The sequence below is a fragment of the Coregonus clupeaformis genome, chromosome 27 (genome assembly GCF_020615455.1).
Source record: "Coregonus clupeaformis isolate EN_2021a chromosome 27, ASM2061545v1, whole genome shotgun sequence".
Taxonomy (NCBI): domain Eukaryota; kingdom Metazoa; phylum Chordata; class Actinopteri; order Salmoniformes; family Salmonidae; genus Coregonus; species Coregonus clupeaformis.
Genome location: NC_059218.1, coordinates 21,124,097 through 21,150,160, shown reverse-complemented (window position 1 = coordinate 21,150,160; position 26,064 = coordinate 21,124,097). Strand labels below are relative to the sequence as shown.

Below are 26,064 nucleotides of genomic sequence, written 5' to 3'. Positions count from 1 at the left end.
CCATTTTCTGGCAACAGCTCTGGTGGACATTCCTGCAGTCAGCATGCCAATTGCACGCTCCTTCAAAACATCTGTGGCATTGTGTTGTGTGACAAAACTGCACATTCTAGAGTGGCCTTTTATTGTCCCCAGCACAAGGTGCACCTGTGTAATGCTCATGCAGTTTAATCAGCTTCTTGATATGCCACACCTGTCAGATGGATGTATTATCTTGGCAAAGGAGAAATGCTCACTAACAGGTATGTAAACACATTTGTGCACAACATTTTAGAGAAATAAGCTTTTTGTGCAAATGGAACATTTCTGGGATCTTTTATTTTAGCTCATGAAACATGGGAAAAACACTTTACATTTTGCATTTACATTTTTGTTCAGTATAGATTGCCCATGGTAATGGACGATTGTACAGTTAATTAGCCAATGAGTTGTTGGTTGAAGGGGTCAAAGGGTCATGGAAGTGGTCATAGACAGAGCCATATGGGGGGTTCTTTGAAAGTAAATGGCTAGGCCTACTGTATGCATCTGTAACAATGGGTTGACAGCATCTCGTAACATCTGTCAGAGATGGGGAAGTAGAACAACATATGGTCTGCCTTTATGGTGATTTAATCATGCTCTGAAGCTGAACCAGCAAGAGCAGGAGGTAGCTTGGATAGTGAGCTACTGTTAGCTGGTTTGTGTCAGTATGGGTGAGTGAGAGAGTGAGTGAGTTAGGGTTAGGGGTTAGGGAAAATAGGATTTTGAATGGAAATCAGTAGTTTGGTCCCCACAAGGATAGTAAAACAAACATATGTGTGTGCGTGAGTACGTGTGCATGAGAGAGTTGAGAGAGATGGATTGTAAAGTTGCTGACAGCTACATATCCTCTCTCACATGCACACACACACACACACACCATATCTCAGACTGGCCAATAAAAATAAAAGATTAAGATGTGCAGTCTGAGATATGGCTTTTTCTGACGAGTATCAGAAGAAAGTTATTTGTTTCTGGCCATTTTGAGCCTGTGATCGAACCCACAATTGCTGATGCTCCAGATACTCAACTAGTCTCAAGAAGGCCAGTTTTATTGCTTCTTTAATCAGCACAACAGTTTTCAGCTGTGCTAACATAAAATGATCAACTTGGATTAGCAAACACAACGTGCCATTGGAACACAGGACTGATGGTTGCTGATAATGGGCCTCTGTACGCCTATGTAGATATTCCATAAAAAATCAGCAGTTTCCAGCTACAATAGCCATTTACTACATTAACATTCGGAGAGTACGACCCTGCCTTACACAGGAAGCGGCACAGGTCCTAATCCAGGCACTTGTCATCTCCCGTCTGGATTACTGCAACTCGCTGTTGGCTGGCCTCCCTGCATGTGCCATTAAACCCCTACAACTCATCCAGAATGCCGCAGCCCGTCTGGTGTTCAACCTTCCCAAGTTCTCTCACGTCACCCCCTCCTCCGCACACTCCACTGGCTTCCAGTTGAAGCTCGCATCCGTTACAAGACCATGGTGCTTGCCTTTGGAGCAGCGAGGGGGAACGGCACCTCTGTACCTTCGGGCTCTGATCAGTCCCTACACCCAAACGAGGGCATTGCGTTCATCCACCTCTGGCCTGCTGGCTCCCCTTCCTCTGCGGAAGCATAGTTCCCGCTCAGCCCAGTCAAAACTGTTCGCTGCTCTGGCACCCCAATGGTGGAACAAGCTCCCTCACGACGCCAGGACAGCGGAGTCACTCACCACCTTCCGGAGACATTTGAAACCCCACCTCTTTAAGGAATACCTGGGATAGGATAAAGCAATCCTTCTACCCCCCCACACACACAGCGGAGTCGCTCACCACCTTCCGGAGACATTTGAAACCCCACCTCTTTAAGGAATACCTGGGATAGGATAAAGTAATCCTTCTACCCCCACACCCCCCAACCCCTCACCCCAACCCACAGCGGAGTCACTCACCACCTTCCGGAGACATTTGAAACCCCACCTCTTTAAGGAATACCTGGGATAGGATAAAGTAATCCTTCTACCCCCCACCCCACCCCACAGCGGAGTCACTCACCACCTTCCGGAGACATTTGAAACCCCCACCTCTTTAAGGAATACCTGGGATAGGATAAAGTAATCCTTCTACCCCCAAAAAAAAAATTTGTAAAGTGGTTATCCCACTGGCTATAGGGTGAATGCATCAATTTGTGAGTCGCTCTGGACTAGAGCGTCTGCTAAATGACGTAAATGTGCCCTTGAGCAAGGCACTTAACCCTAATTGCTCCTGTAAGTCGCTCTGGATAAGAGCGTCTGCTAAATGACTAAAATGTAAATGTAAATGTAACAATGTCTACTCTGTATTTCTGATCAATTTTATGTTATTTTAATGGACAAAAAAATGGTGTTTCTTTCGAAGACAACACATTTTCTAAGTGACCCCAAACTTTTGAACGGTAGTGTATCGCTTTCCTTTTTTCCCTCTAAGTCTCTCCCTCTTTCGCCTGCATTCTAGTGCCAATCATATGCCTTGCTCCTGTCTGCTTGCTCCTGCTCTCCTCTCACCTCAAATGTCTGCTAGCAGCCTGACTGTCTGTTGAGACCAGGAAGAATGTGTTTGTATTCACACTAGTACTGATTTGTACAGAGTCCTGAAAACACTGTGCTCACTGGATGGAGAGCTGGTTTACTCTCACAGATTTATTGGTTTGGGCTGTAGAGCTCAGAGACCAAGCAGATCTTGTATATGCTTCTTTACCTGAGGGTTTGCTTTGAAAATTAGCACCCATTGATTATCTGTTGACTTAAACCCAGTCTTGCCTCACTGCACCGTGCAAATGAAAGCATCCCAGAAAAAAAGCTTGAATCCATGTTCCTCCAGTCATCTAAAGAGTCAACAGGAGTTATTTAAACAGGTGAAGTTCTCTCTGTCAGTTCTAATGACCTCTCTCAGTCACAGACTGGCCTCGGGGTCTACCAGCCCCAGTGAGAGTAAGGTCAGGGGTCAAATGCTGTAATAACGTTCCTTAATGGTTTGTTTGAGAGCGCTGGAGATAAGGGGCTGGTGTAGAGCAGAGGGTCATGGGGCAGGGGCTTGGCTGGGAGCTGTGTGGAGAGGGATACACACACACACAAACACTCAGGGAAGTACAGTAGAGTCCACACTTCAATAGAGTTCCACATATAGATATATAGGGAGCTATTTTCTGCTGGCGTTAAGGCGGCGCTAGTGTCAAACGCATTTTCCAGCCCTAACGCCAGGTTCGGCAATTTACCTGTCTTATATCAGCACGCTTGCGCTCAGAGGGGTGGAAATATTTTAGGCTTGTCCATAAAAACATGATCCAAAGTTCTAATTTCAGGCAGTGCTGGTAGGGATATTTAAGACCAATCAAAAGCTGTTTTTAGCAGTAACACAGTTGGTTATGGCATGAATTTTGACAGCGGAAACGCACCCAGCTAGCAATGAGGAATCGGCCCAGAAGCGGCCGTCTTCCGGAGGGCCAGAACTGATTGAATTGGCCCGGAATCGGCTGTCGGACTCGGCCCGGGATCAAAATGAATGACTGCCCAGAATCGGCCCAAGTACATCGGGCCGTTTCCGTCTACCGGAATTCAGCCGACTTTGCCGGCATCTTACCAGAATCCCCCAGAAGAGGGCTGATGCAAATTTAAATAAATGTATACAAAATTACCCAATTTAGTAATTTTAAATATTACTATTATACATTCAAATTATACCCATCCACCAAGTTGTATTTTTTACCCCCTTTTCGTCATATCCAATTGGTAGTTACTGTCTTGTCCCATCGCTGCAACTCCCGTACGGCCTCGGGAGAGGCGAAGGTCAAGAGCCGTGCGTCCTCCGAAACACAACCCCACCAAGCCGCGCTGCTTAACCCGGAAGCCAGCCGCACCAACGTGTCGGAGGAAACACTGTATACCTGGTGACCATGTCAGCATGCATGCACCCGGCCCGCCACAGGAGTCGCTACAGCGCGATTGGACAAGGACATCCCAGCCGGCCAAACCCACCCCTAACCGTGGGTTTGCCGGCCGCTGGGCCAATTGTGCGCCGCCTCATGGATATCCCGGTCGCGGCTGGCTGCGACACAGACGGGTATCAAACCAGCATCTATAGCAACGCAGCTTGCACTGTGATGCAGTGTCTTAGACCGCTGTGCCACTCAGGAGGCCCCAGCCACAAAGTTTTTAATGCTGATCAATTGCTTTGCACAAAGTATAAAAATACCAACATACTACTTAAACAGGAAAGTTAATTTTTTGATCACAGAAACAATGAGAAAATATGGAAAAATAAATAAATAATGAAATGTTAATTATATATATCAGCCCGTGTAATCATCTGCCAGAGAGTAGCCACAATCGGCCTGAGACCCAAATAATACATTTGGGCCAGATAACTTACACCGGAATCGGCCCGAGCTCAATCCCCGCATCCTACCCATAAGTAACACTGCCGAAGGCGGCCCAGACTCGGGCCACATGACGTCGACTGAGTCTGACTCTCAGCAGAGTGCCCCGACTCTCAGCCGGAATCGGCCCAGATCCACTGTGCTAGCTGGGCAGCCTATCCAGCCGTGACGCACACTGCCCATATGTGCGTGGAACAAGAGTAGCCTAATGTGCTTTTGGTGCCTGTATACTTCGTATTTAGAAACATAAAAAACTAATGTTTTTTCCCATTACGCTTTATTTGGTTAAAAAACAAGCATAGACTCCCCTCCTATTTTTTTTGTCCTGCCCAATGCAATCACAAAGTAGTCAAGACTGTCGATAAAGGGTTTGGCTCCTGAGATCGCTTGGAAATAAATCTTAATCACCAAAGCTTTATTGAAATATAAAGTTTGAGAGGAGTAAAACAGTGAGCTGACATTCCCTTTTTATCTATGCATTGTAGGCAGGCCCACATTATTTTAGCCATGCAGGTTCCATGCGTTAAACCCCCTCCATGATGTAGGCTACATGTCATGCCCATCGTATTTACAAGTTATCTGTAACCTGTAATAATTGCTTGTTTTCTGTTTAATATATTCCAAACCCCTCCCTTAGGCACACTATAACAAAGGCTGGTTCAAAAGCAATGTGTTTTTTTATCCTGGCGACTTTATGATATCATTACATTTAACATGTATTTATTGTTGTAAAAAAAAACAGATTGCTTGTTTTTCGTTACATTTTATTACGACCAATCTTATTAGAATGATTCACCTTCCTGGTTTTATGGTTACAACATCCGTGGCGCGCATGCAATGCAACTTCTGGAGTGTGAATGCGATGTGATCTGTAAAATGGTTCCGATTAGCTTAATAAAACATAGGTCTATTTGGGAGCAGTATAACAGTGAGTGGACATTCTCCCTTTCTCTTTATATTGGATCTTTGTCCAGCTACTGTGAAACGTTTGGATGTGTGTAAAACCCTCCATAGTCTGCGTTGTTTTAATATTATATGCCCACGGGGAGAAGTTATGGTGCCTGTAAGTGTGACGTAGCATATTTAAAGCAAGATGTTGTTTCGTTTTGTTTAGGCCTTATCAATAAGGAATGTAATCTTGCTTATTGACAATGTTTGGCATGTCCATGCTCAGCCATAATGTAATTTACAGTAGGCCTAGCCCCTATATCAGTGTGAATGCTATTGAAGCCATGCAATTACTTAGAACAATGTGGACTGCAAATGGGTTCAAGTTAACATATTTAGCAAAGATAGGTCTATATTTAGTTATTTCGTTTCTGTAAGCCATTTAACAAACTATAACGGACTAACATTGGAATTGGAGTTGATTCCAAGGCAATACATAAAATACCGTAAATACACAACTAGAAGCAACCACATATTTTGCCATGGAGCACGTTCTAATTGGCCAGTGAGGGGCCAAGCCTCGACACACCCACAACTTGTTTATTCATCAAACGCCAGCAAGTGCGCCGATAATTGTAATAGTGAAAATAGCTAAAATATTTATGACACCCCAGAACCTATAGCGCTACCGCCTGCACTTAGATTTACCATTGCTTTAGGTTTATTAAAATAGAGCCCCTAGCACAGGAGGCTGCTGAGGGGAGAATGGCTCATAATAATGGCAAGAATGGTGCAAATGGAATGGCATCAAACACCTGGAAACCATATGTTTGATATATTTGTTACCATTCCACTATTCGCTCCAGTCATTACCACGAGCCCGTTCTCCCCAGTAAAGGTGCCACGACTTCCTGTGGCCCATAGTATTGTTAGTGGGCTAGCACTCCTAGCCTGTCAGCGAAGGTTATTCTCTAATGGGCTGGATTACCATATCGACTCAGTGAAGGAAGGGGTATTTGAACCGGAGATAGTAACATAATCAATAGCAGAGGCAGAACTCACAGCTAGTCCAAAACAGGCTCTATTTTAGGAACACACAAACAATACTGTATCTTAAAACCCAAACTAGGGATTGACCTTGTGTTGTTTTGTTGTCCTTGTATCATGTATTATTAGAAGTATGAGACTAGTTGAATTTGGTTTGATGTCAAAAGATAGACTAGTCACCTGTGAGACAACACTTAAAGGAATACCTCGGGATTTTGGCATTGAGGCCCCTTTATCTGCTAGCATGCTAGCAGATACCCATATACTTCCAGTCATTGTGCTAACGCTAGTTAGAATTGGCTCACAAAACTACTTCTAACTTCCTTCATACTGGACACATGGTATCCATAAGTTCATCTGACTCTGGGGAAGTAGATAAAGGGCCTCATTTTCAAAATCCCAAAGTATCCCTTTAACAGTGTGAAGTATGCAACAATGATCATGGTAAACCAGTAATAATGCCTTGATGCCATGAGACTCACTATATATCGGGGACTGGAGTAATGTATACGACACCATGATAGGCTGATTTCAGACCTGAATAGTGTGAGGATGAACATTGATTGGCTGGTGAGAGCAGAGGTTGGTGGACCCAGCTGTTGCGACATGAATCCAGAACAGCCCCAACATTAAAGCCGATTTATGGTCAATCCACCATCTGCAGTGGCTGTACAAATCAAATCAAATGAGGGGCAATGCAAATAGTCCGGGTAGCCATGATTAGCTGTTCAGTAGTCTTATGGCTTGGTGGTAGAAGCTGTTAAGAAGCCTTTTGGACCTAGACTTGGTGCTCCGGTACCGCTTGCCGTGCGGTAGCAGAGAGAACATTCTATGACTAGGGTGGCTGGAGTCTTTGACAATTTTTAGGGCCTTCCTCTGACACCGCCTGGTATGGAGGTCCTGGATGGCAGGAAGCTTGGCCCCAGTGATGTTCAGGGCCGTACGCACTACCCTCTGTAGTGCCTTGTGGTCGGAGGCCGAACAGTTGCCATACCAGGCGGCGATGCAACCAGTCAGGATGCTCTCGATGGTGCAGCTGTAGAACTCTTTGAGGATCTGAGGACCCATGCTAAATCTTTTCTGTCTCCAGAGGGGGAATAGGCTTTGTCGTGCCCTCTTCACGACTGTCTTGGTGTGTTTGGATCATGATCGTTTGTTGGTGATGTGGACACCAAGAAACTTGAAGCTCTAAACCTGTTCCACTACAGCCCCGTCGATGAGAATGGGGGCGTGCTCAGTCCTCTTTTTTTTCCTGTAGTCCACAATCATCTCCTTTGTCTTGATCATGTTGAAGGAGAGGTTGTTGTCCTGGCACCACACGGCCAGGTCTCTGACCTCCTCCCTATAGGCTGTCTCATCGTTGTCGGTGATCAGGCCTACCACTGTTGTGTCGTCTGCAAACTTAATGATGGTGTTGGAGTCGTGCCTGGCCATACAGTCATGGGTGAACAGGGAGTACAGGAGGGGACTGAGCATGCACCCCTGAGGGGCCCCCGTGTTGAGGATCAGCGTGGCAGATGTGTTGTTACCTACCCTTACCACCTGGGGCGGCCTGTCAGGAAGTCCAGGATCCAGTTGCAGAGGGAGGTGTTTAGTTCCAAGGTCCTTAGCTTAGTGATGAGCTTTGAGGGCACTATGGTGTTGAACACTGAGCTGTAGTCAATGAATAGCATTCTCACGTAGGTGTTCCTCTTGTCCGCGTGGGAAAGGGCAGTGTGCAGTGCAATAGAGATTGCGTCATCTGTGGATCTGTTGGGGCAGTATGCAAATTGGAGTTGGTCTAGGGTTTCTGGGATAATGGTGTTGATGTGAGCCATGACCATCCTTTCAAAGCACTTCATGGCTACAGACGTGAGTGCTACGGGTCGGTAGTCATTTAGGCAGGTTATGTTAGTGTTCTTGGGCACAGGGACTATGGTGGACTGCTTGAAACATGTTGGTATTACAGACTCAGTCAGGGACATGTTGAAAATGTCAGTGAAGACACTTGCCAGTTGGTCAGCGCATGCTCGGAGTACACATCCTGGTAATCCGTCTGGCCCTGCGGCATTGTGAATGTTGACCTGCTTTAAAGTCTTACTCACATTGGCTACGGATAGCGTGATCACATAGTCATCTGGAACAGCTGATGCTCTCATGCATGCTTCAGTGTTGCTTGCCTCGAAGCGAGCATAGAATTGATTTAGCTCGTCTGGTAGGCTTGTGTCACTGGGAAGCTCGCGGCTGTGCTTCCCTTTGTAATAGTTTTCAAGCCCTGCCACATCCGACGAGCGTCGGAGCCAGTGTAGTACAATTCAATCTTAGCCCTGTATTGACTCTTTGCCTGTTTGATGGTTCGTCGGAGGGCATAGCGGAATTTCTTATAAGCCTCCGGGTTAGAGTCCCGCTCCTTGAAAGCGCAGCTCTAACCTTTAGCTCAGTGCAGATGTTGCCTGTAATCCATGACTTCTGGTTGGGGTATGTACGTACAGTCACTGTGGGGACGATGTCATCGATGCACTTATTGATGAAGCCAGTGACTGATGTGGTGTACTCCTCAATGCTATCGGAAGAATCCCGGAACATATTCCAGTCTGTGCTAGCAAAACAGTCCTGTAGCTTAGCATCTGCGTCATCTGACCACTTCCTTATTTACCGAGTTACTGGTGCTTCCTGCTTTAGTTTTTGCTCATAAGCAGGAATCAGGAGGATAGAGTTATGGTCAGATTTGCCAAATGGAGGGCGAGGGAGAGCTTTGTTTGTGTCTCTGTGTGTGGAGTAAAGGTGGTCTAGAGTTTTTTTTTTTTCTCTGGTTGCACATTTAACATGCTGGTAGAAATTAGGTAGAACGGATTGAAGTTTCCCTGCATTAAAGTCCCCGGCCACTAGGAGCGCTGCCTCTGGATGAGCGTTTTCCTGTTTACTTATGGCCTTATACAGCTAATTGAGGGCAATCTTAGTGCCAGCATCGGTTTGTGGTGGTAAATAGACAGCTACGAAAAATATATAGATGAAAACTCTCTTGGTAAATAGTGTGGTCTACAGCATATCATGAGATACTCTCCCTCAGGCGAGCTAAATCTCGATACTTCCTTAGTATTAGATTTTATGCACCAGCTGTTGTTTACAAATATACACAGACCACCAGCCCTTGTCTTACCGGAGTCAGCCGTTCTATCCTGCCGATGTAGCGTATATCCCGCCAGCTGTATGTTATCCATGTCGTCGTTCAGCCACGACTCGGTGAAACATAAGATATTACAGTTTTTAATGTCCCGTTGGTAGGATAACCGTAATCTTAGGTCGTCCAATTTATTTTCAAATGATTGAACATTGGCTAATAAGATTGATGGAAGAGGCAGTTTACTCGCTCGATGTCGGATCCTTACAAGGCATCCCGACCTACGTCCACGATATATCCGTCTCTTTCTCATGCGAATGATGGGGATTTGGGCCTTGTCGGGTGTCTGTAGAATATCCTTCACGTCCGACTCGTTGAAGAAAAAATCTTCATCCAATACGAGGTGAGTAATCGCTGTCCTGATATCCAGAAGCTCTTTTTGGTCATAAGAGACGGTGGTAGAAACATTATGTACAGAATAAATTACAAATAACGCGAAAAAACACATAATAGTACAATTGGTTAGATGGCTGTACTACGATGCGGCCTCCGCAGAAGTCAGAGCATTAATACTTCTTGCGCTTCGGGGAGCAGAGGAGTGCGGAGTGATTCATACACATCCAATAAATTGGTCTGCACCACTTAAAACGCACCACTCGTAGTGATTCAGGGCTCATTTCTATAGCCAGCCAGCAAATTACGAGCAACTGGCTAAACAAAAAGACAAGACCTAACCTCTTCTGAGATGTTCTGAGATTTCCGGTGCTTGACATAGGAGCTCCCTCACAGTCTGCGTTCCGTTGACATCTTTACTGCATCTATCCCCATTACCTCCCCGATCTCTTTCCAGGAGTTCAAACTCATTTTCATGTCTTTCAAATTCCTACACGAGGTATCATAAATATGTTTCTATTTGCGAACACCTTTCGTGAAAGTTCTCTATGTTTGTTGTGAAAGAAGTTGTCAAGGAAGTGAGTGTGTTTATACAGGATGTACCGCCCCCACCTACCGTCAACAAAATTTGGGAGGTGCACGGCATCGCCATACAGAGCTCAATTTGGCCTCTGCGAGGCTCAGGAGGCTCTGCAATTGCGTCACACCCTCCGTACGGAGCCTCCGCACTGCGTTGCTGAATCAAGCATAAATCACATTATAGTCAGACAGAAGACACAGCCTCCTAATGACACACACAAACACACACCTACACACAAACCCACACAAGCACACACAACCCTTCACACACTCACAAACACACAGTCCAGTTCATCACAGACTTTTAGCCCATTATCCCCCAGCAGACAGCCTCCTGCTCGTTAGCGGATGGATTAATCACCTAAACAGATAGGTGGGGAAAGCAGAGGATCAGAGCAGCAGAGCAGCCTCCCTCCCTCTCTCTCTCGCTCTCTGTCTGTCTACTGCTCTAATTCACGTCCCTGTCTGTCTGTCTGTCTGTCTATCTGTCTGCCTGTCTGTCTACTGCTCTAATTCACTTCCCTGTCTGTCAGTTCTGTCTGTCTGTCTGTCGGTCTAGAGCTCTAATTCATTTCCCTGTACTGTCTGTCTAGTCCAGCTGGCTGGCTGGGGTTAACATGCTGCAGTGGAGGAAGGAGACAGTCATGATAAGCATCAGTCACTCTGTCACCATGACCTTACTGTACCCTCTGGTTCCTATCTGGATTTGAGTGACTTAATGAATACAATGGATCAGAGAAAGAGCATGGATAAATTAGATACAGTATAGGTTGTCACATTCCCAGCATAACAACCTATACACAAGTGTTAAGGAAATATATGTTTTAGGGATACAGTAGGGGAGGAGAGATTCGTGTGTATGTGAACCAAAGGACAGACCAAAGGAACCTAAGGAAGCCCCATCACATCGGCATTGTACCATAGCTGGGTGATCCAATGATGAGGGTGTTACCATAAAGTGATAGTAATAACAAAGGGACACCACATCAATTCCACCCTTCTCCCTATGCTGTCATCATTAGAACCGTGCTTGACAGCTGAGACAGCCACTTTGACGGGGAAATGGAGGAAGAGCTGCCTCACTCCTGACAAAGGATGGATGGCGGGATGGGATTATTATCCTACTGAAGGATACTATCTTTAAACCTCACAAGTTCACTCCATTTTAACTTTGCAATGAGCTTATTTAACACTCAGTTATTACTCAGCCCAGTGTGTCAAAGTTAAAGAATAAAGTTACTGTTAAGTGTCAGCGAAAATTCCTATTATTCTCTCCCGGCCCTAGACAGTTTAGCAGGACAGAGGTGTAAGGAGCAGTGGCAGTCCCTTTCAGAGGAACAAAGAGAAGAAGACCTGTCTCGGTCAGGGCTGACGGAGACTCACGCAGGACTCTCTTAATTTAGGAAGCTCTCTCTGGAGCAAGGGTCTCCAACCTTTTCTAGCATGAGAGCTACTTTTAAAAAATGAAACATGTCGCTAGCTACACATTTTTTTCTAGCCTTCAAATAGGCACATTCTTCTCTCCCCTGCAACTCTTCCCCGGGTCCTTAGTGTACAAGAGCACTATGTTTTCTGTCAATATACTGGTAAAATAATGGTTAAAAATCTGTGAATTTTCTTTCTCTGTTTTCTCTGTTTTATTTCTCCTGGTTTTAGATTTTTTTTGGCTTTTCACTCTCAAAATTACAATTGTTCATAGAGACACAACGGGATTGGATGTTCTGTGTCCATGTCAATGCTTAAATCAAATCAGAAGAAAAAAAATCCCATTGGTTCCGTCATGAACAACCCCCCCTCGAGCATCCCATTGGTTCCTGCATGAATGCCCCTCCTTGAGCACCCCATTGGTTCCTACATGAACGCCCCCCAACCCTCGGGTACGACATCTTCATACTTGTGACACTTTTGAATGTGGGTCGAAAGGGGAAAAACATTTTATTTTTTATTTTTCGCCCCGTCTCCTGGAGTCCTCCTTGCTAGCTAGTTGGAGCGAAACCGATAGACAGTGTCCTTCGCTCCCGCCTGCCGAACACCTGCCCTCATCAACATATTTCTGTCAACCCACAAGACGGTGATCACATCAACTGGCTACACATGGAGTGAGAGAACGCGCGCAAGACACAGACAGACAGGACGATATTGCTGGAAATTAATTGGCAGATATTGTGTTAGGTTTGGCTTTTTAAAGCTGCAATATATAACTTTTTGTGCGACCCTACCAAATTCACATAGAAATGTGAGTTACAGTATATATCTGTCATTCTCATTAAACGCAAGTCTAAGAAGCAGTAGATCTGTTCTATGTGTGCTACTTCTATGCTTCCCATTCTTAAGTTTCGTTTTTGCGTTTTTTACTTTACTTGAACACCAGCTTCAAACAGCTGAAAATACAATATTTTTGGATATGTAAAATATATTTCACAGCGGTTTAGATGGTACAATGATTCCCTACACTATACTTGCTTGTTTTGTCACATAAACTGAAATTAGGCTAACTATTTGAAATTTAGCAACCAGGAAATGGCAAAGCGATTTCTGCATAGTGCATTTTTAAGCCAATAGTGGCTAACCAGGGGTGGGATAATGTCAATGTTGCGTTGATTAGATAGTAGCTGGGAGCTTGTGGTGTTGATACTTGTGAGTTTGCGGTGGAAGTGTAACGCGTAAAGATTGCATGTACAGTGGGGAAAAAAGTATTTAGTCAGCCACCAATTGTGCAAGTTCTCCCACTTAAAAAGATGAGAGAGGCCTGTAATTTTCATCATACGTACACGTCAACTATGACAGACAAAATGAGAAAACATTTTCCAGAAAATCACATTGTAGGATTTTTTTTGAATTTATTTGCAAATTATGGTGGAAAATAAGTATTTGGTCAATAACAAAAGTTTCTCAATACTTTGTTATATACCCTTTGTTGGCAATGACACAGATCAAACGTTTTCTGTAAGTCTTCACAAGGTTTTCACACACTGTTGCTGGTATTTTGGCCCATTCCTCCATGCAGATCTCCTCTAGAGCAGTGATGTTTTGGGGCTGTCACTGGGCAACACGGACTTTCAACTCCCTCCAAAGATTTTCTATGGGGTTGAGATCTGGAGACTGGCTAGGCCACTCCAGGACCTTGAAATGCTTCTTACGAAGCCACTCCTTCTTTGCCCGGGCGGTGTGTTTGGGATCATTGTCATGCTGAAAGACCCAGCCACGTTTCATCTTCAATGCCCTTGCTGATGGAAGGAGGTTTTCACTCAAAATCTCACGATACATGGCCCCATTCATTCTTTCCTTTACACGGATCAGTCGTCCTGGTCCCTTTGCAGAAAAACAGCCCCAAAGCATGATGTTTCCACCCCCATGCTTCACAGTAGGTATGGTGTTCTTTGGATGCAACTCAGCATTCTTTGTCCTCCAAACACGACGAGTTGAGTTTTTACCAAAGAGTTCTATTTTGGTTTCATCTGACCATATGACATTCTCCCAATCCTCTTCTGGATCATCCAAATGCACTCTAGCAAACTTCAGACGGGCCTGGACATGTACTGGCTTAAGCAGGGGGCGTAGTGTGTTACTGATGGTAGGCTTTGTTACTTTGGTCCCAGCTCTCTGCAGGTCATTCACTAGGTCCCCCCATGTGGTTTTTGCTCACCGTTCTTGTGATCATTTTGACCCCACGGGGTGAGATCTTGCGTGGAGCCCCAGATCGAGGGAGATTATCAGTGGTCTTGTATGTCTTCCATTTCCTAATAATTGCTCCCACAGTTGATTTCTTCAAACCAAGCTGCTTACCTATTGCAGATTCAGTCTTCCCAGCCTGGTGCAGGTCTACAATTTTGTCCTTTGACAGCTCTTTGGTCTTGGCCATAGTGGAGTTTGGAGTGTGACTGTTTGAGGTTGTGGACAGGTGTCTTTTATACTGATAACAAGTTAAACAGGTGCCATTAATACAGGTAATGAGTGGAGGAAAGAGGAGCCTCTTAAAGAAGAAGTTACAGGTCTGTGAGAGCCAGAAATCTTGCTTGTTTGCAGGTGACCAAATACTTATTTTCCACCATAATTTGCAAATAAATTAATAAAAAATCCTACAATGTGATTTTCTGGAGAAAAAAATTCTCAATTTGTCTGTCATAGTTGACGTGTACCTATGATGAAAATTACAGGCCTCTCTCATCTTTTTAAGTGGGAGAACTTGCACAATTGGTGGCTGACTAAATACTTTTTTTCCCCACTGTACTTTCACAATTTTACATGGTTGTGTGTGTGTATGTGTGTGTGTGTGTGTGCTTGTGTGGCTGTGTGTGTAGCACATGGGGATGTGGGGACCACTCGCACCACTGATTAGCCGATCGGCTAGCTTTTCGTGTGGCGCAACTGGTAAGAGTGGCAAGAGGCTTCGGGATGGCGGTCACGCGCTAGCAAAGCAGAGGTCCTGGGTTCGAGCCTCTGTGTGAGCCGAATCAGGAGGAAACGGTACTCGCTAAGCAAGAAGCGTGACATCCTTTAAACGCGCCTGTCTGCGTGTGTGCATGTGTGTGTCAGTAGAGAGAATCTGTGTGTGTGCATATATGTGTTTCCATGAAGAGAGAAAGCCAGCTTCTTTCATATCGGGGCCAGGGAGCTACGGAGGTTAATCCTGCTGAGAGATTTAAGTGAGAAAGAGAAAAATATCTGAGTCATCAGACTATGGGAGAGGCAGTGCAGGAGCTGTGACTGGACTTGCAAATGAAAAGTCAACAATTGAGTTCGGGGAAGATAGCAGCCAGGGCTCATTGTATATCCATCTCAGGTCAGAGTCACAGACTGCTCATCCCCATACTGCCCTGCCTATGGCCAGCCATGAAAAAGACTGCACTTAGTCATCCATCAAATGAAGGTGTTCATCGCTCAGAAATCCTGCAATGGACAAGTTGAGTGGGATGGGAAATATCATTGGGAATAAGCTGCCCTTATCAGGCCCTGTGTAGCATCCTGATGAACTGGGCGACCCTGAAAGCATTTTGATGTTGCTTCCTATCTAGGACTGAGTATGCAGTAGCATTTTGATTTTGTTCCGGAGTATAATATGTGTGTATTGTATGTGTTATACCCCTGAAAGGGGGAAATATATATATAAATCACACAGAGATGTAGCTTTGGCTTCAAGTCACTTGTAATGAGTGTTTTTCATATAAAATCATCAACCATTTTCATAGGTACAAAATATGTTTCACAAATGCACAAAATATATTCTCTAAAATGACATACAGTGAGGGAAAAAAGTATTTGATCCCCTACTGATTTTGTACGTTTGCCCACTGACAAAGACATGATCAGTCTATAATTTGAATGGTACGTTTATTTATTCCAGCATGACAATGACCCAAAACACACGGCCAAGGCAACAAAGGAGTGGCTCAAGAAGAAGCACATTAAGGTCCTGGAGTGGCCTAGCCAGTCTCCAGACCTTTATCCCATAGAAAATCTGTGGAGGGAGCTGAAGGTTCGAGTTCCAAACGTCAGGCTCGAAACCTTAATGACTTGGAGAAGATCTGCAAAGAGGAGTGGGACAAAATCCCTCCTGAGATGTGTGCAAACCTGGTGGCCAACTACAAGAAACGTCTGACCTCTGTGATTGCCAACAAGGGTTTTGCCACCAAGTACTAAGTCATGTTTTGCAGAGGGGTCAAATACTTATTTCCCTCATTAAAATGCAAATCAATTCATAACATTTTTGACATGCATTTTTCTGGATTTCTTTGTTGTTATTCTGTTTTTTCCCTCACTGTAGCTATTACAATTGTTCAAGAAACCAGTAGTCTCATTTATACATAACAATGATTCCTTTATTATCCCTCTTTAAATTGACACTATGAAATGCAATGACAAACCTTTTAACCTTTTTAAATGCATCACGTATCCCACTATTTATTATCACCATTAAATATCCTTGTATATACTGTTCCTATATTTATTTTGTCATCCTAATAACAAAAACATGTATAACCTTGTATTAATTTGTATTTAGTGCTTTAGATTACAACAACAGAACGTTTTTGATTGTTCCCATTCACCCACACACACAGGAGCTGTGCGCGGTCTCTCTCGGGCATGCTCTGATCACGAATTCACCTTGTGCAAGTGAGCAGTCTTTTAGCAAGCAAGCTAGAAAAACGGCTAATTTCGAGGTGGTCTAAACATAAAAATAACACATGTAATGTTTTAAACATCTTTGCTACTGACTAAATAACACACAGTAACATCTGTAACATTCTGACATGAAAAAACACATTCGAAATCGCATTCATAGATGTAGCTTCGGCTTCAAGTCACTTGTATTGAGTGAGCTGGGAAGTCCTGTGCGCCCCTATAGGAATTAAACTCAGATCAGACATCAATAGAGCATTTACATTTACATTTTACATTTTAGTCATTTAGCAGACGCTCTTATCCAGAGCGACTTACAGTTAGTGAGTGCATACATTTTAATTTTTTTCCATACTGGAGCACACAGATCAGTAGAGCACACAGATCGTATAATCAGCATTTAGATAAATGAACCGCATATTACTTACTGGTACACATTATGATTCTGTATTATTATTTTGTTATTATTAATGTACTTTTAATTCTATCACATATGCGTACGGGTGTGGTGCGTGAGCAGGTCTGGTACCCTCTTCCTAAATTCAACTAAACTCCCTCAGTCAAATTACAGCTCAGGTTCAAAGATCCCTTTGTGTGTCACAACCTTGTGTCTCCATACACACACACACACACATACAGATAGCCTCCAGTTGCCTTGCCCTCTCGGCACCTTCAATGATGTGACACCATAATGGGTACATACTCATGGCTGGCGAAAGTGTCAGCGTGTCAGGCTCAGGGCCTGAAAGGTTACCTCACTCAAATCAAATCAAAGTTTATGGGTTGCGTACACAGTTTAGCAGACTTTATAGCAGGTGCAGCAAAATGCTTGTGTTACTAGCGTCTAACAGTGCCGCAAAAAATGTCTAACTAAATAATAATAGAGCAATAGAAAACAAATAATAATCAAGACTAGAAGCAAGAAATCACGAATGTCAGGACGAATCCAGTTAACAACCCAAGTAACACTGTATCAGTAATCCAAATGCAATTTATGCATATATACATCAAAAATATATACTTAGAATGATATGTACCACAGAAGATATATTACAGTGAGCTATGTTAACAATCCAGTATATAAATACAGGCGGTGTGTATAACAAAACAAAATTAAATGTACAGTAGTAGCAGTGGCGACCCGTCATTTAAGGCAGGTGCCACATTTTTTGCTTTCTTGAGTAAGGCAGCTCCAAAATGCAGGCGTTTCAGCCTAGCTCAGTGCTTTCTGTGGTGGTGGTGGTGGGGCAGCCAGCGGAAAATACGGAGCGTAGGTGTTGGTAATGTTCTAGTTGCGCCGTGATTGGCTGTGTTCTGTCACTCATGGGGACACTTCATCACCGGCAAGTCTAAGGGTAGAGCTCGAAAATTCAAGCCCCTTGGGTGCTGCCATAGAGTTACATTAGAAGTGCCCATCCAAGAAGACTCAAGGTCATTGGCCACAGATAAAATGAAAACAAATCACGTTATATCTACAGTAGCTTTGATTGGACTGATCATGTCAACATCATACTTTCAAAATCTTAGCTAGCAGTCATCATCATGAATCAAGTCCACAATCTACTGGCAAATCCTTTTTAATCCTTGTCATATGAAGAGAAATAATGAAGAGAAATTATAGATAAAACGTATCGGTGCTCATCGGCCATTGGACATAAACAACTGTTAACTCGGAACTGCGAAATCTGACTTCAGTGAGTTCAAGACAATTGGGAACTCGGGAAAAACTAGCTCTGACTGGGAAAATATGGATTGCCTCTTATCCGCTTGTCGTCCCCTTATGCCATAGTTTGTACATCTCAATTGTCAGTAGAAACCACATTTGTTTAAGCAAGTCAGCCATATCAGCTATATATTTTTTTAAGGCAGTAAATGAGGCTGAATGAACTGTTTCACTGCCAGACAAGGCTCCGCTGATTGCCAGGTGTAGCAGTGGTAAGGTGTTGGGGCTGCTGTTGGGACTCTGCTGTTGGGACAGCTTTATGTAGGCCCTAACAGTTTGTGGGCACCGTTTGTCACCGTTATAGTGCAATTACTGTATTGTTTAGTGTTGTGTTGTGTAGTGGCTTTGCTGGCATGCATCCCACAATTTGTTGCTTTGTTTGCCCCACCAAGATTTACATGCTAAAATCGCCACTAAGTAGTACATATATTAGAATGAGCAATGTGAAGAACACAGTATGGGCCCGATTCCGACCCGAGTTAAGCAAGCGTGAATTGAACGTAATTCCCTTTTTATGCACTTTTCTCTCTGTGTATTCTGACCTTGAACTTAAAGGGATATTTAGGGATTTTGGCAATGATGCCCTTTATCTACTTCCCAAGAGTCAGATGAACTCATGGATTCCATTTTTATGTCTCTGCATGCCATTTGAAAGAAGTTGCTAACTACCGCTAGCGCAATTGCTATCTAGCGTTAGCGCAATGACTGGAAGTCTATGGGTATCTGCTAGCAGACTTCCAGTCATTGCACTAAAGCTAGTTAGCATTGGCTCTTGAAACTTTCTTCATACTGGACACAGATACATAAAAATGGTATCTACGAGTTAATCTGACTCTGGGGAAGAAGATAAAAGGGCCTCATTGGCAAAATCCCGAAGTATCCCTTTAAGCATGAGAATAGTGTGCTATTCACCTGCTATTCGTTTTGGGTGGAGATCGAATAAATTAAGGTATGGTGGAGGTGTGTCTACAGATACGCCATATTCTGACCTTGACTTAATTCGCTAATAATTCCACCACCTTTACGCATGAGGAAACCATGAATAAGGTCTAGAAAACCTACCGTTTCCAAGAGGAAAAAGCATCTACTTGATCTTTTCAGATAGAAATAACACCATTCTCCATGCACTGTAATTTACACCTTGATAAGAGCTATTGATAAGTGCTAGGTAAATTAGTAATCCATTTGGATAAGGGAATTGTAAATATAAATGACATTTGTTTTAGATATATTTTACCTTAATAATCGCTGGAGACAAATGTGAAATCAGTCATATGGCAGCAAAATCAGAAGCATATCAACATAACTTTCCCACAGTAAAGTTTATGAAATGCTGTGCCATTATGCATAATTTAAATTGTATTTTAACTTGCAGGGATGGGGACTCTCGAATGTCTTAATTATAGGCTAGCCCGACTTTCTCTGTCTCCTATTTTTATCATGTTAAATATTAGCCAATATCAGTATCGACCGTCAGCAGGCCTAATAACAACACATATTCAACTGCCAATTTACTGTATGTTTCCTTCAGTTGGTGTAGGCTACATTATCATTATATTTAATTAAATGGTTTAGTTTACCTTAATTTGCTTCCTGTGTAAACGCCGTCACGGCCATGTGGTTGTTCCTGAGGATCATTAGTAACAGTTGATAATATAAAAAAACAGACATCCAGGCTAATTAAATCATTATGGAGCGGAACACAGACCAAGCCGTAACAGTTTGAACCTGACGCATGATGCAATACTTGGCTGTGTCAAAACACAGTTCCATTGTTAGTGCAGGCAATAGATGAGGGTATAGCCTACTATTGTACACTATTCTCCCTATTATAATTATATTTACGCTAATCTTGCAACAGTACCATGGGTTAAAGAACTGAATGTGGCAATTTTCAGAATGTATCAAACCACCGTTTTCTTTCTTTTGTGCATAAAAGCTCTCCAAACCTGTTTTTTATGATTCATAAATACTTTCCTAACCCTAAATAATCTAAAACATCAGAGTATTTTTCAATCTACCTATTGGTGCTAAAACAAAGACAAATATACATATATTTATATGGCTTTCTTTCATTGATCCCTAATATTCTGAACACGTTTTCTCAATATATTCAATTGAGTCTGTTGACAAAATTCAAACTAAAAGGTACACTGTATTTAAAGGGAGCCACACTGTTTATACACACTGCATATTTATATACTGGATTCTTATTTATATACTGGTTATATGCCAGATTCTTATTCATATAAGGCCCGATTCCGATTTAGGAAATTACACCCTTCTTGCGTATGGCTTTCCTACGCACTTCTCAGGAGTTGGTAGAAAAGTTACAGAGGCATAAATATCATCCCCCCCAGAAAATGCTAACCTCCCCTGTTATTGTAATGGTGAGAGGTTAGCATGTCTTGGGGGTATGATATTTGTGCGTCTGTAACTTTCTCACTCATCATTATTGACATTATTCACATATTCCATTCTTATTTGCAATAAAAATGACTCCAAAATGACAAAATACATTATTTACCATTCATTTCTATGAAACACAACCAAAACAAACAGCAAATGCATCCAACAAGTTTGTAGTGTCAGAAGCTTGATGTAATCATTGTGTGCTAGGAATATGGGACCAAATACTAAACTTTTGACTACTTTAATACACATATAAGTGAACTTGTCCCAATACTTTTGGTCCCCTAAAATGGGGGGACTATGTACAAGAAGTGCTGTAATTTCTAACCGGTTCACCCGATATGGATGAAAATAGCCTCAAATTAAAGCTGACAGTTTGCGTATGATACAGAGACATGCTACATAGTCATTATATCAGGTCAAATCCAAACTGCTGGAGTACAGAGCCAAAACAATAAAAAATGTGTCACTGTCCCAATACTTTTGGAGCTCACTGTACGTTTATTAGAAGTGTGAAAAACCGTCTAAAATAAATGGTCCAGTGTTTAATGTCTCTATATAAAGTGGGGTCCAAAATTATTGACAGCCTCGATAAAGATGAACAACAATGACTGCACAAAACAAATATTGTATGCTCAAAGAAATTGGGGAAATCACATTCCTCGCTTGTCAGATCTAGACTCTGTACATAGGGCAGCAGTCTCTAAGGTGCATCTGTGATGCAGGGGAGGCTACCGCTGACCTTGGCTAGCAGGCTACTATTACTACGCTACGGCAGCCCAAGCACCTGTAATAATGCTATTGAGTGTGTGTTCAGTCTGGGGTTGTTGATAGGGAACGTGATAGTCCTGGTCTTAGTGGATAGAGAATGGAGTATGGCTACCTAAGTGAATCCCACTCTGTGTGTGTGGGTCTGTGTGTGGGACTCCTAGCGGGGCTCAAGTTTTAACAGGTGAACTTTAAATTAATTTCCTACCGATCTGGTCTGGGGTGGAGAGGACAAATGGCCCTCGCAGGAGAGGGATTAGTGTGTGTGGGAGTGGCACAGTGGCTTCCCAATCACCCTCTGTGCGCTTTGGACAAACACACACACAGAGGAGAGTGAGAGAAGAGGGGTAGGAGAGGGCAAGAGTATGACTGCCCCACTGTTTATTCAAAAGAGTCTTTCTCCTCTCTCTCCGCAACTCAGTTCAAAGATGTTGATGTATTCTAACACTATGGTCAATCTGTTTTCCACTGCGAGGGCTCACCAAGCCATGAAATGGAAAAGGAGATACAATCAGTGGGTATCTGCAAACAAGCCATATAATCATACATGAGCTGGCAATCGTTTGCCATCAGCTAACATTTTGTTGAACAGTGAATGCAGCTCTGCCAGTGTACTTGTACTTTATTCTCATTTTGACCTCTCACTCTCACTCTCTCCCCTCCTCTTATCTTTTTTATCCTCTCTTACCTGACCCTCCTCTCTCCCTGTCCTCCTCTACCCCTGTGTTTACTTCCATCTGCTTCCACTCTACTCCTCTCATCCTCTCCTTCTTCCCCTCTCCTCTTCTCCCATCTGGTCCCCTCTCCCTCTTCTCTTCTCTTCTCCTCTCCTCCTCCAGGATTCGTACCTTTCCTAAGGAGTCTCCTCTGTTGGGTAGAGATACGGTACGAGCTCTCATGTACTATGCCCTCAAGGTCTGGAGTGACATCTCACCCCTCAACTTCCACGAAGTGGCGGGGAACGACGCAGACATCCAGATCGACTTCACCAAGGCAGACCACAACGACGGGTACCCTTTCGATGGGCCGGGAGGCACCGTGGCACACGCCTTCTTCCCAGGAGAGAGGTTCACGGCAGGGGACACCCACTTTGATGATGATGAAGCCTGGACCTTCAGATCACCAGGTGAGTGGTTGGTGGTTTACTGTGCCTTCAGTGACTAGTGTGTATTGTACATGTATTGTATGTGATATCATGTTCATTTGTTCATTATATTTCTGTGTATGAAGTACATTTCCAGGAGTTTGCACGTGGGTGCGTGCGTGTGTGTGATGACCAGTGACACCTTGCAGCAACAGTGGTTGGTCGGTCAGCCATGGGTCAGTCAGATCTACTAAATGCTCCCAGACACAGGGATGCTCTCATGAATCATTAAGTCTGCCTGCTGCTGCTCGGCTGAGGACTGTCCACCACCTCTTCCCACTCCCCTCTCCCATTCTCATCAGACTGAGTGGACTCAAGGTGGCTCCCCATCGCTCCCTCCCTGTCCATCTCTGATGGAGAAAGAAATGCCTTCTCTGTTATGCCCTTACCTCTACTTCCTTCCTGAGACAGAAGGAGGAAGAGGGTGGCAGGCGAGCGCAGACAGTTTTGGAAAATGTTTGTCTCCCCATCTATGATGAGACTAGAACCGCTGAGAGCACCCTGAAGTGCAGATCCTACAGTTTATAGAATCATGTTCCACTCTAGCCAAGCCCAATAAATCCAAAGATAGACAGTCAAACACATCTGGAGAGGTGATGTAATGTGTGATGTATGCTGCACCCATTACCTCTCCAACAGGGCAGGACAGATCTATCACCCTCCCAAAGAAAAACCGACCCAAGTTTCAGGTTTCAAGTTTTAATGTCACACGTACAAGTACAGTGAAATGCCTTTTCTTGCTAACTCAAAACCCAACAATCAATAACATTTACGTCATTTAGCAGACGCTCTTATCCAGAGCAACTTACAGTTAGTGAGTGCATTCATTATTTTTTTTATATATTTTTTCATACTGGCCCCCCATGGGAATCGAACCCACAACCCTGATGTTGCAAACGCCACGCTCTACCAACTGAGCTACATCCCTGCCGGCCATTCCCTCCCCTACCCTGGACCAATTGTGCGCCGTCGCATGGGTCTCCCGGTCGCGGTCAGCTACGACAGAGCCTGGATTCGAACCAGGATCTCTAGTGGCACAGCTAGCACTGCGATGCAGTGCCTTAGACCACTGCGCCACTCGGGAGACTGTTTTGGGTCATTGTCATGTTGGAATAAATTGATTTGCATTTTAATAAGAGAAATAAGTATTTGACCCCTCTGCAAAACATGACTTAGTACTTGGTGGCAAAACCCTTGTTGGCAATCACAGAGGTCAGACGTTTCTTGTAGTTGGCCACCAGGTTTGCACACATCTCAGGAGGGATTTTGTTCCACTCCTCTTTGCAGATCTTCTCCAAGTCATTAAGGTTTCGAGGCTGACGTTTGGCAACTCGAACCTTCAGCTCCCTCCACAGATTTTCTATGGGATTAAGGTCTGGAGACTGGCTAGGCTACTCCAGGACCTTAATGTGCTTCTTCTTGAGCCACTCCTTTGTTGCCTTGGCCGTGTGTTTTGGGTCATTGTCATGTTGGAATACCCATCCACGACCCATTTTCAATGCCCTGGCTGAGGGAAGGAGGTTCTCACCCAAGATTTGACAGTACATGGCCCCGTCCATCGTCCCTTTGATGTGGTGAAGTTGTCCTGTCCCCTTAGCAGAAAAACACCCCCAAAGCATAATGTTTCCACCTCCATGTTTGACGGTGGGGATAGTGTTCTTGGGGTCATAGGCAGCATTCCTCCTCCTCCAAACACGGCGAGTTGAGTTGATGCCAAAGAGCTCAATTTTGGTCTCATCTGACCACAACACTTTCACCCAGTTCTCCTCTGAATCATTCAGATGTTCATTGGCAAACATCAGACGGCCCTGTATATGTGCTTTCTTGAGCAGGGGGACCTTGCGGACGCTGCAGGATTTCAGTCCTTCACGGCGTTGTGTGTTACCAATTGTTTTCTTGGTGACTATGGTCCCAGCTGCCTTGAGATCATTGACAAGATCCTCCTGTGTAGTTCTGGGCTGATTCCTCACCGTTCTCATGATCATTGCAACTCCACAAGGTGAGATCTTGCATGGAGCCCCAGGCCGAGGGAGATTGACAGTTCTTTTGTGTTTCTTCCATTTGCGAATAATCGCACCAACTGTTGTCACCTTCTCACCAAGCTGCTTGGCGATGGTCTTGTAGCCCATTCCAGCCTTGTGTAGGTCTACAATCTTGTCCCTGACATCCTTGGAGAGCTCTTTGGTCTTGGCCATGGTGGAGAGTTTGGAATCTGATTGATTGATTGCTTCTGTGGACAGGTGTCTTTTATACAGGTAACAAGCTGAGATTAGGAGCACTCCCTTTAATCTCAGCTCGTTACCTGTATAAAAGACACCTGGGAGCCAGAAAACTTTCTGATTGAGAGGGGGTCAAATACTTATTTCCCTCATTAAAATGCAAATCAATTTCTAACATTCTTGACATGGGTTTTTCTGGATGTTTTTGTTGTTATTCTGTCTCTCACTGTTCAAATAAACTTACCATTAAAATGATAGACTGATCATTTCTTTGTCAGTGGGCAAACGTACAAAATCAGCAGGGGATCAAATACTTTTTTCCCTCACTGTAAGATGAACAGAGTAGCAGCAGCTTGTATGTGAGTGGGTGTGCGGGTGTGTAGAGTCAGTATAAATGTACAGTGCATTCGGAAAGTATTTAGATCCCTTGACTTTTACCACATTTTTTTATGTTATAGCTTTATTCTAGAATTGATTAAATTGTTTTTTTCCCTCATCAATCTACACACCATACCCCATAATGACAAAGCAAAAACAGGTTTTTATACGTTTGCAAATTTATAAATAAATCAAAAGTATTCAGACCCTTTACTCAGTACTTTGTTGAAGCACCTTTGGCAGAGATCGAGTCTTCTTAGGGATGATGCTACAACTTGGCACACATTTCTTTGGGGAGTTTCTCCCATTCTTCTCTGCAGATCCTCTCAAGCTCTGTCAGGTTGGATGGGGAGCGTTGCTGCACAGCTATTTTCAGGTCTCTCCAAAGATGTTCGATCGGGTTCAAGTCCGGGCTCTGGCTGGGCCACTCAAGGACATTCAGAGACTTGTCCTGAAGCCACTCCTGCATTGTCTTGGCTGTGTGCTTAGGGTCGTTGTCTTGTTGGAAGGTGAACTTTCGCCCCAGTCTGAGGTCCTGAGCGCTCTGGAGCAGGTTTTCATCAAGGATCTCTCTGTACTTTCCTCTGTTCATCTTTCCCTTGATCGTGACTAGTCTCCCAGTCCCTGCCGCTGAAAAACATCCCCATAGCATGATGCTGCCACCACCATGCTTCACCGTAGGGATGGTGCCAGGTTTCCTCCAGACGTGGCGCTTGGCATTCAGGCCAAAGAGTTCAATTTTGGTTTCATCAGACCAGAGAATCTTGTTTCTCATGGTCTGAGAGTCCTTTAGGTGTTTTTTGGCAAACTCCAAGCAGGCTGTCATGTTGTCACGGATTCAGCCGAGGCTGCTCCTCCTCCTTGCTCGGGCAGGCT

General features: G+C 44.0%; 1 protein-coding gene across 1 annotated transcript in view; it reads left to right on the top strand.

The window, feature by feature from the left end:
* The window catches only part of LOC121541620 (matrix metalloproteinase-17-like), a 100,281-nt gene that overhangs the window by 47,711 nt on the left and 26,506 nt on the right, over nt 1–26,064 (top strand). Inside the window, exon 4 of the mRNA XM_041850778.1 lies at nt 22,287–22,573. Coding sequence (XP_041706712.1) covers nt 22,287–22,573 — 287 coding nt within the window. The remainder of the gene's footprint in view (nt 1–22,286; nt 22,574–26,064) is intronic.